The 16,370-nt window shown below is 42.5% G+C and overlaps 1 protein-coding gene across 1 annotated transcript; it reads right to left on the bottom strand.

Annotated features, from left to right (window-relative positions):
• Positions 1–529: 529 nt before the first annotated feature.
• On the bottom strand, positions 530–15,980 carry COLQ (collagen-like tail subunit (single strand of homotrimer) of asymmetric acetylcholinesterase; the record flags this gene model as incomplete). The annotated part of the gene is made up of 8 exons (XM_010161294.1): positions 530–599; positions 2,684–2,786; positions 4,652–4,772; positions 5,381–5,500; positions 8,395–8,534; positions 10,365–10,461; positions 14,962–15,042; positions 15,945–15,980. Coding segments are annotated over 8 exons (768 nt in total), but the record flags the coding sequence as incomplete, so codon positions are not given.
• Positions 15,981–16,370: the final 390 nt, after the last annotated feature.

Below are 16,370 nucleotides of genomic sequence, written 5' to 3'. Positions count from 1 at the left end.
GTTAACCTTAACGTCACTGAAGTCATCACTCATGGGGATACAGCACTTGCAAAGTTCACTTTGCAATGAAAGTCTCTATAAACACTGCATCCAAGATATGCTTCGTGTTTATGCTGAGAAGATTTAAAGACAAAAACCCTGAAGAGCTCACATGTAGGTTTAACAGTGCTAAGTCGAGGTAATTGTTACATATATTCCTGATTAGTGAAATTCAGTTTCCAGTAGCTTAACGTCGCATTTGTGATGAAGAGCAAGTTGCCATTCACAGCCACAAGAAAGTCTTACTGGCAAACACTGTTTGACATTTCTCTATTAAGACAGGATGCAGTGGTCCTATTTTTTCCCAATTTGACTTAATTAAAAAAAAAAAAAAAGAAAAACATCTCAAAATGGCCATCAGCAGCATGACATCTCTTTGGTTTTGCACAGAGGTGGGTGGGTTTTTTTTTGTCCCAGTCCTTCTTGGATAGATGATCGTGTAGCACCTAGCACCCCGCTACATGTGGGATGCTACCCACCTCTGCTCCCCTCATGTGAAATATCGACACTGTGTAGAGTCAATGTAGCAGTAAGAAGTGCATCGCAATTTTCCGTAAGACCTAAAATAAAAGGGAATATCTAAGACCTAAAATAAAAGGGAATATCTCAGTTTCAAAGCATGCTATAGTTCACATTATATGGTTTCTGGATGTAATTCCCTGTAGGAGTGAGGAACATCAGAAAATGCCACGTGCAGCAACATATGGTAACCAAAATAAGAGGATAATTTCCATCAGTGCTCTACGGTGCTCCCCCCTGTCAGCAAAATAAGAGTCTAGGAGAAACTATGAGTGAAGACTTAATTCCCAGCAACGTCAATTAAAAAGAAAACAAAATCCCCGTTGACAGTGGGACGTGAGCATCATGCGGGGGTGGGTGCAGGAGGCCTTGGCGTTCACCCACGGGAACTGTGTAACCAAATATCTGAGGTGCTGAGTTAACTGTTTTTCCAGTCACTTCCAATAGCTCCCGCAGGCATGACTGTGCCTGTCCTTTAACTTATTTTTCATGTACTTGAAATAAGCACAGTGACACGTGACTACCTTTGAAATAAAAAAAGAAGTAGATGGAAGGGTCCTTGAAAAATAAGGAAAACCAGTGATTTTTGTCTTTCTACTGACTTAAACTAATCTGCAGTGACTCTGCCTACTGAAGACCTGACCAGAGATGTTAATAAAATAAGCATTTTGATGAGGTTTTATAGCTAGCATATGTCTAAGTGAGTAACCCACTCACCAGATAATCTACAAACTGTGGACTAAGCAGCCATTAAGCAGATCCTTGAAACTATGTCCTTGGATAACCCACATTCTCAGAAAACCAACATAAAATCTGAAGTGAAGGTGTGTGAAATATGAGGAGGGATTTGGGGGCTGGAAAGAGTTTTTGGAAAATGGGCAAACAAGTTGCAGCAGAGCTCTTGGAGGGCAGGGTGCTTTGGGATGAAACTTCCATGGGGGTGCCAAGTTCACATACTTATCACATTTTACTGATGAGTCACAGCTTTTTCTTTAGTTTAGCAGATAATCTGCAGACTGCACACATAAAAATAAAGGATTTTGGTTGCTCTTCACAACTTGATTATACATGGAAAATTAAATTAATAAAATTTCTCAAGCTTTTGTGGTTCTATTTTTAGCACCAAATTTCAGACTCTTAGAATGTTCCACTCTTTTCACAGTGGAAAACAACTCCACGCTGTCTGAAGAGAGATCTCTGCAAAACGTTTCAGGTTGTCAGGTTTGCTGGTCTCTTACACCAGGAGTGCTCCAACAATTGCAGTGGAAGGATTAGCACAACATTTGACTTACAAAGACATCCTGTGGTTTCTTATTCCTGTCAATTAGCACATTATTCTTCCATGAAAGATGAGGGCTCTGCACATATAATTTCATTTGCAAATTAAATGTTTCCTGTTAGCCAGTAACAATACCTGACAGTTAAATAGAGGCACCGCTGTGGGAGGCAAAATGCTGACCAGAGGAAGCTACTTCAACAAAGGCAGAGAAGGCAAGCCAACAATAAGCAGATGTTTTCAATGAAAGACACTGCTAAGCAGAGGCATGGCTTGGCATCGGGCTCTTGAGTGAATTTTCTCGTCTTTGGAAAGGTTGATAGATGACCGGTTGGTTCAGAAACAAAGACACCCCTAGAGTACCCATTAATGGTAAGGGCAACAGGAGGTCGGTTGGAGGTTGTGGGTTGGGTGTTTTCCCTTTTCCTTCAGTGTGATACATTCCTTCTCATGGTCTTTCCTACTCTTGGTATGTTATGAGTGAACATTAATGCAATTATAGTCACCAAATGAGGAAATCTTTGCGAGCAATGGCCAAACATATGCCTACGTGACTTTTGCTTTGTACACTAAGAGGCACGTACTGATTACTGACAGATGAGGTTTAGCCCATAAATTCAATGATGTGCAGAAATAATCTGATAAACTCCTTCTCCGCCACTACCTGTCCCAGTGGAACAAGGTTTAAGTGGGTAATACTTTTCTGTTTTAAAGCTGGTAAAAAGTAAAAAAAACAACCAAACAAACAAACAAAACCCCACACCAAACCAAAACAAAAAAAACATAACCCCCCAAAAAAACCCAACCAAAAAACCCCAAAACAACAAAGTGAAGACAGCTCATATGTACCCGGGGAGATACGTTTTACATGTCAAATATCCAAAATCTTTCCCATCGCAGTCTTCAACTCCTTCGTGTCTGTAGCCATCTCCACAGTAAGCACGGCGGCATCCTAGCGAAAAATACAGAAAGAAATACCCTCAAGGCACTTCATATGTAAAAGAGACAGGTGAGGTAAGTGGCTTTTTAAGGGTAAACCATAAACCAAGGCATTGGGGGATGGGGGGGTGGGGAGGCATCCTGTAAGAACTGTCATAGGAGGAGCAATATTTTTCACCACAAAAAATACTTTTTTTTTAGTCTAATTTCAATTACCAAGGGAAAGAATGGTTAACAACTAAAAATAATTACTACAGAAACCCTAATGACAACAGCATTATTCTAATAATTAGTATTACCATTACCCACTATTGCACAGTATCTATCTATGCATGCCTACTGCGAGTGAGTTTCCACATATGAACAGAATTATGCAGCCCTATTTCCTGTCCATTAAAAAAAAGAAAGCATGTAATGATTGACTTGTGTATGAGCTGGCCTTGTGACATTTTTTCATGGTGACTGGCACGTAGGATGCAATCGCATGTGGGCTTGTTTGCCATTTTAGCAACTGGACTTCGCTTTTGATGTCTTCAACGTTCTGAGTGTGACTTTATAACTTGAAAAAATTTAGCTAAAATCCCTTGACATCTTCCTGGAGACACTATTAGGCAATGAGTGAAAGGACACTCAAGAATAGGAAGTTTGTAAGAGTTCAAGGTGGTTATTTACAAATAAAACCGATTCACTAATTGCACCAAATATCTGTTTTTTAGAAATTGATGCTTCTAAGCACAACGAGCCTATTGTACAATTAAATCCACTTAAGATTTGGTTAACCTTGTTTTGTTTACCTGTGTAGTGCACAGTAACATGATGTCCCTCCAGATGCACAATGTACAGTTTTGCAGGCACTAGAACAAATGAACATTATTTTCCTGCATGTTTGTTCCATTCCCCACGGTTGATTGCAAATTCTAATTGAATCATATTCTTGTGCTTGGAGCCTGGAGAGCTCATGCTCTTGTGTTGGATTACTCTGCAGTCAGGCAAGCTTAGAGGGGCATTCGTTTATATGTCTTCCTATAACTGCTGAAACGGAATTGCCTTTGAAATGCCTTTCCTGTTGCCAATGAGAAGTTAACTGGGATTCCTAAGTTACAAAGGGAAGGGTGGCGATGGATAGGTGGATGGACAAACTCAGCTATAACCGAGAGTAGCAAACCTGCTGTCTGTCAGGTGTAGGTGTTGGAGAACGCTGCGCCCTGGGGAAGGAATCGGGTGGGAAAGTAGCTGACAGTGAGAAGCGAAGGTTGCCACAGCTGCCTGTAGGCTCTTTGCTATCCACAACCAGCAAGGCGAAAGGAAGATTGACTCAACAGGAATCAAATATTATATAAACCTAATAGTGAAGGTCGTGGGCTGACACCTTGCCTTGAATAACAAAATCCAAAGTGGTTTTACTGGACCGAGGAGCTGGCTTACAATTAGAAACAGCCAGCACCAGCGTCTGTCCCAAGGGGTTTTGTGGTGCCCTGTGAAGGTACGCTGCATCTTTTAGCCAGAAAGCCGGCAGCCCCTGAGGAAGGTGTATATATAAACCAGCTGCTGGATTTGGCCTCTGAGATGCAGTGGTTTCCTTCTGACTGCAGACACCTCTGCACAGTGGGGGACATGGTCCTCAATGGGGATGCATGAGAAGCTCTTGGGGTCCCCTCGGTCTTGTGCTGATGTGTGCCATCCCCATGCACAAAGGACCCCAGGTTTTGCACTGTGGCCATTGCACCTTCCTCTCCCAGTGCCTGCACTCGATGCACAAGCTGCGCAAACTCCCCTGAGTGAAATACTTGTGTGCTTTACACAGCGGAGCACCCCGCGGAAACAACTAATGAACCTTCCAGGGAGGAAAAAGGCTCCTCCTGACACACTGTAACTTACTTATACAGTCATCAGTCACAACTGCGTTGCCATCGTCGCACTCTTCCCCATCCTGTATGATCCCATCTCCGCAGGTGCTGCCAGGCTCGAAGCGGTAATCCACGGGATAGAAAGGGGTGAGCTGGCCAAGCAAACACACAGTGGTTACCAAACGCACCATGAGCAGCCTGGCTGGCATGCAGAGCTGAGGGGATGTGGGAGGCACATCCTGCCACCGGGTTTTCATATTCCGCTATTTGGTGGTTCATGGGGTTTAGACAGAATATTATTCAAAGTCCAGTGGACACAAGAAGGATCCTGCTGCTGATTTCAGCAGCACTTAGCTTAGCTCCTTGAAGCAATAAAGAAGTGCATAGTTTTGGTTTGCACAGTTTGTGTTTTCCTGAGACTCTGTACCTTGTCGAGTTTTGCCTTATTTTGTGTTAAATCAAAAAATGCTCTTTACTATCGCAATTCCCCGAACTCAGCCCTAGTTTGTTCAGCAGTAGAGCCTGGTTCACAGGGAGATTACCAAAACCTGCAACACTGATGAGTTAATGCTTCAGTAATTAAGGCTCCTGTGAAGAAAAATCACAGAATTAGGTACAATTGTGACAGTGCTCAAAAATGAGCTTTTTCTCCATTTGCTGGCTTGATTCTGTATGACACTTTAAGTACAGAGGTATGTGCTGTATTTAAAAATGAAACATACACTCAACGAGTTTTCTGAGATCACAGTCATATTTTCACCTGGACTGGGAGCCATCCAAAGGTATCCTTGAAATACAAAGATCTCTGATCTCTTCTGAAAGCCAAGGCATTTTCAGTGGTTAACCGGTCCAATTCGTCTTGATTATTCACCACAAAAATCTGGGGCAGAGAAAAAGAGGTGATTAGTAACCCTCTCAAAAAGTATTTCGGATTGTCACGGAATCTAGTTTTGTAAACTGGCGTATGTATCTGCAGATAAGTAAATAATTGCACAGAAAAACTCTTTGGTTGTTTTCAGAAACAGAATGGTGTGAGAACTTCGTCCATGGACTGCCAGACCGTAAGAGGCTCCTTTGGGACTGGTAAAAAGAGACACAAGTTTCCGAAGGAGAACGGTCTTTCCTGACCCCCCAGCTATAGCTCCAATGGCCCCTATTTCAAAATCCACATCCACGGGTAATGATCGTGGGAATACTCTGCACAATCAGCACTGAGGAAGAAAATCAGTTGCTCAAATGGTTAGATGCTGGAACAATTGCAAAATCCATATGTGCATATGTGCTTTATGTGGGTTTGTCTGTAATTTTTTGGGCATGTTCTTGGCTACAAAATAAATAGCTCAATGCAACCTTCACTTGTCTTTTATTACCTTATACTTTGTTTAGATTTAGTTGGCACTGAAATGCATGTTTCTTTACACGCATATGCTTCAGTCTAAACCAAAGTCTTCAATTAAAAAGGAAAAAATCAGTTAAAAATGGAAAAATTAGGACGAGCTGCTCCCTTACCAATTTTTTTTTTAATGTCTCAGTCCCTGAAATTGGCTGTAAGGGGCATTAGGAAATAATATCTTCCTTCAGCAGCTTAATCAAATTAATTTTAACAAGATTCAAACCATTGTTAAATTAAGAAAAAGCAAATGGAATGCTTCTAAACAAAATGGATTTAGAGCTGAGCCTGATTCCCACCAGCATAAACAGAATTGGCTCTTTTTAAAACAAATTACCCTGTATTTTTTACATGGCAGAATATTCCCATAGCTCCTGACAAAGGCCAATTTCATTAAAGAAGCACTGGGGGGGGGGAAAAAAAGCCTTCAGCTTGAATGAAAGAAAGCAAAGAAATAGAAAGCCAGCAAAGAACTGATTCTGTAATTGTGTTCAGAAGCTCAAGTCCCAGCCCCTGAGCTCTAATTTCTCTTGAAATCAATAGCAGATCTGTGCTCTCTGGAAATCTCTGATACAGGTACTGGCCTATGAAATTGCAAAAGACTCAGAAAACCAGAATGACCCTTAGCCAGTGACAGAAAACCAGCGCTTTGGTTCCTAGCCTCTCCATTCCTCCGGCAGTGCGAGCACTGGAGGGGTTGATGGGCGAGCGGGTGACCGCACTGGGGGTGCGCTGCGGTAGGGTGCTGCTTTGGCAAACCGTGCAACACGGGGGGACTGGGGGGCACATGTCCCTGGGTCTTTTCCATGGGCAGCTAAAGCAACCCTGACAGTAGTCGTCAGGTGGCACAAGGCAAGCCTCAAAGCTGCTACAGGGGGATCTGAACAGAATAAATAATAGCAATCATGGAATAGAATAGAATCATAGAATCACTGGGTTTTACGCTCGAGGGAGTAAAACCAACCGGGCAGGCAAAGAGGGAGCACTGCTCTGCAAGCGCTCTGCTTTCAGAGCTGGGGCTTGCCTCTGCCATCCCTTGTTTCTGAGAACAGAAGTGGCACTTGATCATCATCAAGCGAGGGGCATAGAGTTAGTGTAGGGTACATAATAGTGTAGGGAGTTACACTCTCATGACCAATTTTTAAGATCTAATATGAACTTTTGCCAGATGGAGGATGGTCGTAAGACCTTGACAGAATATCACAAGCCTTAGACCTTGTCCTGTGAGTTCTCCATGGTGTGATGTACATGGTAGTTTTCAGCAATAGTGTGCAGCATGATGTGAATTTCACCTTTATTTCATGCACTTGCTTCTGTCACAATTATGTTTTAAAAAATAATGGGGCTTTCTTTTGCAATGCCAGACAGACAGGGATGAGCAGCTGCCAAGGCTTGCAGCACACTCACGCATAAGATTGAGTTCAGTGACCCGGTTTAATGGACGGTGTTGTGAGTATGCCCCTCTCACACACTCTCACATCTCTCAGCGTGACAGATGGGAAAGTTAACAAAGCTAATCGCTGCTTATTGTCATTCAGAGACGACCAGGCACTGTGCAATATCCACTTGCTGGGAGTGGAGAGGCTGGGCTATGCTGGCACACAGCAGCAAGGTAGCATTTTCATTGCTGATGAAGTGCTACCACGCACAGAATAATAAGGCAGGGACCAGCTGAAGGAAAAGTACAGAAAGAGTATTTACAAAGCCCAAACAAATCAAACATGAAAGATTGCTAGGCCGCTTTCCACCAATCACTTGTCCTTTAAAGTACTTTGTCCTATTTGCTCATAAAAATGCTTTCCAGAAGGCTAGAGATTGAAATGAGCTATTTAAAGTGTATGTCTACAGTAAAGAGCTCAGGAGTCTGACTCCCATGGTTCGTGGAGAGTCCGTTTTGGTCCAAGGTAAAGGGTCTGTGCTTTGAAGGAAAGTTCTATCACCTGTGTGAAGTGCTTGACCTCAGTATTCAAGTCTGAAATCACTGTCGTTGCAGAAGAAGATACAACAAATAAGCAAGAAAGAGATGCTTATTTCACTGACCAATCTGATATATATTTCAATATACTCAAAAATAACAGATCATTTATATACAGTAGGAGAGGGAAGAAAACATCCTCAGCTTGAAAAAAGGTTTCTAAACACGTGCTACATTACTGATGGTGTGAAACAGCTGCATTTCAGCACCTCAATCACACAATCCTCAGACTAGTTATGAGACCAGACTCTTTTGCACCGACCTGACCTTAGAGGTTGTGGATACTAGAAATAACATATTGCCCACAAACAGACATCTTCCCTGTTAAATCCAAAATTCTAGTGAATACACCACCTCTAATAATTAAAATACTTAAGAATTGCTCACATCCCTCAGAAAACCTCCTTACCGCAGGGACTTTTGGATAACTGTGTCCAAATACAGGTTCCTCATGTGGCGGGTTATTCGCATGTTGTGGGGATCTGCAGAGACATCTGCCTGGGGGACCTGGAAGTCCTCTTTCCCCTTTTGGTCCTATTGCAAATTGCCCTAGGAAGCAAAATACCAAGTTGCATTGTTAGGAAGTTAACACACAAAACACAAAGGCAGCCTTCCTGGAAAAAGTACAGGTCAGGTAGAGATAGGCATCTATGTAAATTTTCAGAGATGCACATCTGCCACCAGATCCACTGGGAAATAAAGGAAGTGTTTAGCAGAACCACCGATTTCAGCACTTCAGGAGAAAGACCAGAGTTTGTGCAACAGTCCCTTCTGTTTTTTTATTTTTTTTTTTTCAGATCACACTTAAAATTTTTCTGCCAACTTTACAGAGAAAAAGATAGTCCATTTTCTTAGGATTTCCAGATATATGACAGCCTGTTTGAAGATACAGAATTTCAGGTCATGATGAACACACAAATCGCTCTACAGCACCTATGAACCAAGTTTAGTAGAGTCAGAATCTGTGGACATCCAAAATGTATTGGACTTGTGCATTTATGCAACCACTTGAGCGATGCTGTCTCAGAGGTTTCTGTACAAGAAAACCCAACCACAAATACAGGAGCGCCACAAATAAAAAATTTTAAAAATACTGCTTTTTGACTTTCAGACTTTGGCAATGATGACCTACTCTGCAGAATTAGACTGTGAGCCAACATGTTCATACTGCAAGCAGTGATATCATTACAGAAATGTCATTTAGGAACAGAATTTATATTCTGGAGGAAAAAGATGAACAAGCCTGTCACATAAACTTTATGTGGATGGAATAAAGCCTTTAAAAAATAATCTCAAGATTCTGGCTGCCTTCCCATCAGCATGGTGAAAATTCTGCCCTCTGCAAACTTCCAGCTATTTTACCCAGGACAAAGATATTTCGTAATGGGAGATGTGAGATATGTGAAGAATTTGAAGCAGCCCCCATCTTCACAGATGTACTATTTCCAGACCACCAGAAAGGAAAGACTTCCTGCCCACTGATGTAAGCAAGGGAAGAAAAAGGGAAAGTAAAATGGAAGAGCTCATCAAACAGATCAGCTGCAGTGCAAGCAGCTGTTGTCCATTTGAGGCAACAGTCATTTCCAACTGGTTTTGTTTTTCTTTTCAGGTACTTCAGTATATATCCAGGTTGAGAAAACCCTACCTGAGAATTCACTGTCACTGAACATTGTGGGTCATGTATTGTCCTTCATGTCTATGCTTGGTCTCACAAACTTCCTGGAGTTCATGCCCATGTGTAGCTTTGAAGCTGTATGATTATCAGAAGATTTTTCTCATGATTTCTACAACACACACAATTGCAGTGAGCATAGGTCTACAGCACTTAACTAAAAAGAGAGGGTTTTTTTTTTCACCAACCCTTTTTTTCGCCTCTGACTCCTATCCCTTTCATTCTCTTCCTTCTTTTCCTTACTGTCATTGTGACTTGAATCTCATCTGGTTTTCTTTTACACAGCTGCACAGGGTGAGTATGTCCTGGCTGATTAGAAATCACAATCTTTCACTGTAAGCCAGGGTATCTGGAGAAGCAGCAGACCTTTGATGATGAAGATTATCTAGTCCCTCCAAGGCTGCCAGATGGCTTTTCATCATCCCCATCTACCAAAGTCCCACAGGTACCACATAGGTCATGTTTCTGGTTTCATTTGAAACATCAGAAGCCATAATGTAGGCTTTAAAGTAAGGTATAGAGTCCTTAAAATGCACAAGGATGGCATGACTTGCCTTCAGGAGAAATCCTCTCCTTGATGTCAGTGGAGAAGCAAACAAAGCCCTGCAGCGCTTTTTTGTAGGGGGGCTATGTGAGTGTGCGTGATTAGTCAGGAATGGCTGGGGAGCAGGGACACTGTTTAGGAAATCACTTGATATCCTGCTTACCTGATCCTGAAGGTCCAGGGGGGCCCGGCTGGCCAGAAGGACCAGGTCTTCCAGGTGGACCCATGATACCCGCAGGTCCAATGTCTCCCTTTAGTCCCTAGGAGAGAGGAGATATCAATTTATTTGCTAAGCTATTAATAACACACAAGCTCTTCCAGCCATTGCTGTCTTCCCTTTCAAGAAAGCCAAGACATTTTCCAGTAGGACCATGCAGCATGAACTTCATATCCACCACCCCAGGGAAGAGGTGCTGTCCTCTTCTATGTGGAGACAGAAATGCATTTTGAGGCAGGACTTCTAAAAGTGAACAGTCCCAGCAGATCTGCTCTGTGTGGAGTCAGGAATCACTCTGCTCTGACTCCAGTCATTTGTTGACCTTTCTTTAAGGATGCCTTTTTACCCCTGCTAGCTCTCTAGAAGTCCGTGCAGCTCAGAAAGTAAGGGCCGGTGGGGCTGAAATAGCTGATCCTGGAAATTCCTAGTTACTGCGCTAAAACACAATGGGCCAAAAAAGAGAAAATCCACTGAGCCATCAGCAACGGCTTCCACAGTGGCATTTCCCAGTTTTAGGGTGTCGTTTTTCAGAAACACACTCGTGACTTCGAGGGCCACACTGTTTTCAGAAGTACTTTAGGTGCCTGGACTCCTGTATCTCCTTGACTTTCACTGTGGGTGTAGCTATGTTTACAAAACATTGCAAGGAAAGCAAGGGCTTGGCTTTACAAAGTGCAAGCTAGTGTCTGGCAACAGCATCCTGACAAATGGTGTCCCTCCAAAATGCTGTATTACAAACATGTGGGAGATGAGCTTAACACACAGGTACCACACAGTAGTTCATATTCTGTAAAATCAGTCCTAATTTGACTCATGGGAGCTTGTTTGTGCAGCCATACCCTTAGACATTTAGAAGTTTCACCCTAGAACTGTTCAGCACCACCCTATTTTTGGTCCTGAATTTAATATGGTGACACTAATTAAAAATAACTATATTTATCTTCCTGCTCATATACTCTCCAAGGCTTGGCTTTCTCAGCTTTGTGTTTCAGAAGTGTATTACATTCCTTAAAGTTTAAATATCCAATTTGATTTTCATGTAACAGCATACATTATTTAGCTTAACGAAAATGATGTATGCTATGTAAGCCTTCCTTTAATGACAAAGGAGATGAGTTCCTTGAAGATGGTGTAATTCCAGGTCAATGTGCATTCACAGACTCATGATGAGCGGTTGCATGTCTAATTTCAGAGTAATGAAGCATATATAGTAAGTAATATATGCTAAAATAATTTGTTGTTGTATAATATGTTGTATCCCATGGATACATTTGAATGTCACTTGCACCATTTCAACAGAGGAAGGTTGATTTTGCCATGGCCCATAAAGAACTAATTGAATATTTGCTTTGTTTAATCCTATTAGGTAAGCTCTGTGCCATCAAAATATTCCAGGATTTATGTGAATGTCAGCGATGCTGATCCCTAATTACTTCTTACATTATGCAACACAGAACTGGCAGACCAGGATTTTGTAGCCCCCAAGAAGACTGCAGGAAATCTCTTTCCACCATGCAATAGTGACCTGGCAGAGGCAAGCCAGGGCCAGTTGGACATGTACTGCCTGAAAACCAGCTGTCTGCTGTGTCTCCTGCTGTGGAGGAGTGATTGCTTAATGCTTTCTTGTTTAGCACAGATAGATTACATAATAATGGCAGAGATTTATATTAAATCTCTTTGCTTTGTTTCTTTTCACCTGCACCCATGGCCTTCAGAAAAGCTTTTCCAAAGGACAGTATTTATATTCCTCTCCCTTCTTTCAAAGTAACATTCTATAAAGCCCAAGTCATTCCTCCTTATCGAGGTTGAAACCCTAAACTTGCTCCTTAGGGTCAGTTGCCAAGTTAAGAATCTTGGGGTGTTACACCTCAGTTAGAGGGCAGTGAGGCTGTGGCTTGTGACTCCCACCTCCTGGCCACCTTTTAGGAAGAGCCTGCCCCAGAGGCAGGGGAGAGCTGAAGAAGCCAGTGAGGTAATCAAGATGTATCTCAAAATGGAAGTGGAAGTGACACCTTCCTAATTTAGCTGCTTTTATCTTGGGCTGTCAGCTGGATCAAGAGGCCGGAAACGGCCCCATGTTGTTGGAAACCTCAGCTGAACAAACCTCTCAGCTGAACAAGCAGCCAAACTACAGCACTTAAAGGCAGCAGTCACAGCACCTTAAAATGTCACCCTCAAGTGTTTTCAAAGGATTAGAAAAGAAGAAAGGAAATAGCAAGTTCACCAATTACAGAAGGAAGCCCAGTTTTCCTACAGAAGATCAATGCCGAAATTGCTTTCAAGGCATCTGAAAGAGGTCTGTGTACTGAGCCTTGGGCTTGGAAATCCTGATTTAGGGCCAGACTGTAGATCTCTTAGTCACACTGATTGTTGCCTTAAATTATGGCATGCCTTACGTCACCGCTTTTTGATTAAGACTGTGTAATGTGACAAAACTCCTAAGGTCAAGGAAAGAGCGCACTGTGTTCATCTGCAGGTACAGTGTCTTCTCTTTGCGTTATGCTACAGAAACATATTCCGTGCATGTTACTTTGTCAGTGCAGAAGAGCACAGTTTCAAAACAAAAAAAACCAAAAAAACCAAAAGAGCAAAGAACATGCTTCAGCTTTTAAAATCTGACAAATCAAGGACAAAAAAAAATTCTTCTGGGTCATCTAGCAGACTTACATTGTACATACGTCTCCTACTTGGCGACCTATTATTCCCTCCCAACACCCGAATTTTCCCCACACTGGCTATTCTTTCACTTCAGATATTAGTTGATGTCATCAGAGCAACAGTGAAGCAGACATGTGCCTCTGTTTGCAAGGCTGGGCATAACCAGGCTGCAAATGAAGTGCTTTCAGCTAAGCCCATTAACCACAGCATCTACAAGCTCCTGTATCAGAGCAGATGCACATTAAGACAAAGGTCAGTCCAGTGAGAACAGGTTGCCTTCCCTGCTCTGCAGGTGGCAATTCAGAGCATGGGGAACTGATCTACTTTGTACCCCCAGTATCATTGCTTAAAATGAATACACAAGGCAAGGTGCACTCAGAGGCCTGTTTGGTGACTTCTAACAGGTAACTATATCAATATTGCCACCTGCTCCTTGGAAAATGCTGTAGTAGAGGGGTCAGTATCAATTTACACACAATTTCTGGTCTTTACAATTCATCTGAAAATCTGAGAAAAATACTCCTACCAGCATAATTATTTTGAGCCCTAAATAAGGACCATTTGCCAACCATCCCATTTTTGAATGACTTCCATACAAAATTACCATTCCTTCAGGTCACTGTGACTCTTCCTGACCTTTCTCAAAGCAGAATACATCCCTGGCATGCAGTATGATTGTGAGAACTACCATACAAATATCCAGTATAACAAATCCATCTTGGTTTAGTGTTAACAGAGGAAATGGGAGAGAATGTTATAGTGCTTTGGTTCTTTGCACTGCGTGTCAGACATCTCCAAGGCCTAATGGCTCTGGAAGCTGATCTGTGTTGACTAACATTTTGGCCTGGGCAAAGCCCGACTCGATCAAACTGTACAGCAGAAAGCATCCTTCAGGTGGGCCTGGCAGCAAGGGCAGAGCCGGAATGGGCACTGGATGCACACTTGGTGCATGTGCTAGAAATCAGAAATGTATTACAGCGTAATACAGGACTGAGGTCTGGATGGAGGGGTTTTCACTGCCACAGGCCACGAACCAGTTTAATCCATTACAGTAAGATCTTTTATGTATGGGTCACTACTGCCAGTGCACACAAACAGTGTTTTTCCTAGCAGTAGTGCAGCTTTTTGCAGTGGTAAGCCTGGAAGAAAATTCACAGGTGGGCAAAGGGATGTTGCTTGCAAGATGCTGATGTTGCCTCTCTTCATGGAGCTGATGAGAGAAGGGCTATTTTTTGTAGCATCCACAACAATCCCTCCCTCATTCAGAGTCCCAGAAAGCCAGCGTGTCCCTACAAACCTTCCTTTGCTCATCCCAGGAGGAACCTTTTTTCGGTAGGGGCAGAGGATGGCACCTCGGCAATCTGAAATGTGTTGAATTTGGCCTATATCCCATTTGCCATTGCAGCCTACCATACTGCCTGTAAATTGAGTAGCCCTGTTCCCTAAGTCAGCATCAAGGCCAGCGATCTACAAAGTGTGGGGCCCTATGGAGTTACATCCCACACTGCCTGAGACCTGGATCTTGTGCCAGCTTGTCCAGCCATCAGGTGGACTTGGGACCGTAGCTCTGTGTCACTTAGGCTCTAAAGGTGGGGTTCGAGGTCTGCTCAAGTTATATTCAATGAGTTCATTACCAAGCCATGGAAAATAGAACTTTCCTCATGCTGCGCAGCCAGGGAGCTGAATGCTGCAGATAAGGCTTCAGCCCCAAAGCTGGGACTTTAACTCCTGTGCAGCCTGTGCATGTGTGTGGGTTGTTTCAGGGCTTCTGTCTGCTCCCACTGTGACACAGTGCATGGTACCATGAAAACACAGACTGCACAGTTGTACACCATGACTGCACAGATACCATGAGTCACGGGAAGAAGAAACACCATGGTCCTACTTGTTTGCCTCGTTTTCCGGGTCTTCCTATAGGTCCTCTGTGTCCTGGTACTCCAGATTGTCCCTTTGGGCCCATCTCTCCCTTGGTGGGTGCAGAGGAAAGGAAGGAGGACATAAGCAAAGAAATGCACGTTACCTTGGTTATACCTGTCTTATACAAGACAGTAGATGCATTGTGCTTTCATTCACACATTTCCTCTAGACAATGCTAGCACCATTTCTTATAATCCAAAATATAATAAAATATTTTAAAACATCCATAAAGTAAAAAAATCTCTCATAATTTACCCAAATTTCCCTGAAAAATCCTTTCCTAAACAGGAAGGCAAATGGAGAGATCAGAAACATGCTCAGAGATTTGGAGAGGTCAAGGCTAGCAAAACTCTCTGATTCCTTGGCAGTATCTTGCTTTGCTGTTGCACATATAACAAAATCATTCAGGGAAAGGGAGGTGAAGTCACTCGTCTTCTAGCCTCCTTAGAAGTAACCATTATTTACTCATCCTAATTTCAGAGGTAAGATGTGATTATATCATAAAATTATCCACCCATAAGCCAATATATGAATTTTGATTGGTTTTCAAGTACAGAATAACAATGACATAGAAACTGGTCAGGGTCATCACTGTTATTTTGTAGCAGTGCCATTTCAATTCAGGGGATCAAGAAAGAAATATTTATTAGCTTCAAGTGAATAAAACCTGAACAATTAGGGCAATTATGAATCTATAATCAAGAGTTTGAAACAGGAGGAAGATTATGACCAAACCAGGTTACTGGGAAAAAAGAGAAACAATAAAAAACAGCTACATCTCAGAATTTTTTCCTAAGATAAAAAGCCTGAAGAATTTGATCAAGTCCAACTGTTGGTCACTAAGTCCAGCAACACCTCCAGTGCCTTATGCTTTCCAGGACATCCCTGAAGCCATTCATTGACCCTATGCCAGCACTTAACACAACTTCCCATTACATCACACCCACTTACTTTTTGTCCCAGCATTCCAGGGAAGCCTATTTCTCCCTACAGAGTGAAAGAAAAAAAAAAAAAAACCAACATCAAAAAATGGAGCAGAGTAATTTTTGACAAAGCAGCACCTTGCTTGAATGGAATTAAAAAAGTGCCATGTACTGATATTGGTTAAAAACATGCACTGTGATTCAGCACTGTGGGTGATGCAGTAGGTGGAGAACTATAAGCAAAATTTTCCTGTAGAGCCTCTTGTGCAGTAACACTACCCTTCCATCTGATCCTCTGCTGCCTGCTTCCTCTTCTCTGGCAAAAGCATCCCTGTTTTGTGTCTACAGGCAACCCTGCTACTTGGACAACTCCCAAAGCCTGCATTTGGGAATGGCACCTCTCCATTTACATCAAAAGCAGATTGCTTCTCCTTTCTTAGTTACAAGAACCCAC

This window comes from Eurypyga helias, unplaced genomic scaffold (genome assembly GCF_000690775.1).
Source record: "Eurypyga helias isolate BGI_N326 unplaced genomic scaffold, ASM69077v1 scaffold34981, whole genome shotgun sequence".
Classification (NCBI taxonomy): domain Eukaryota; kingdom Metazoa; phylum Chordata; class Aves; order Eurypygiformes; family Eurypygidae; genus Eurypyga; species Eurypyga helias.
The sequence above is the reverse complement of the archived record's forward strand: the minus strand, read 5'-3'. Positions and strand labels throughout refer to the sequence as shown.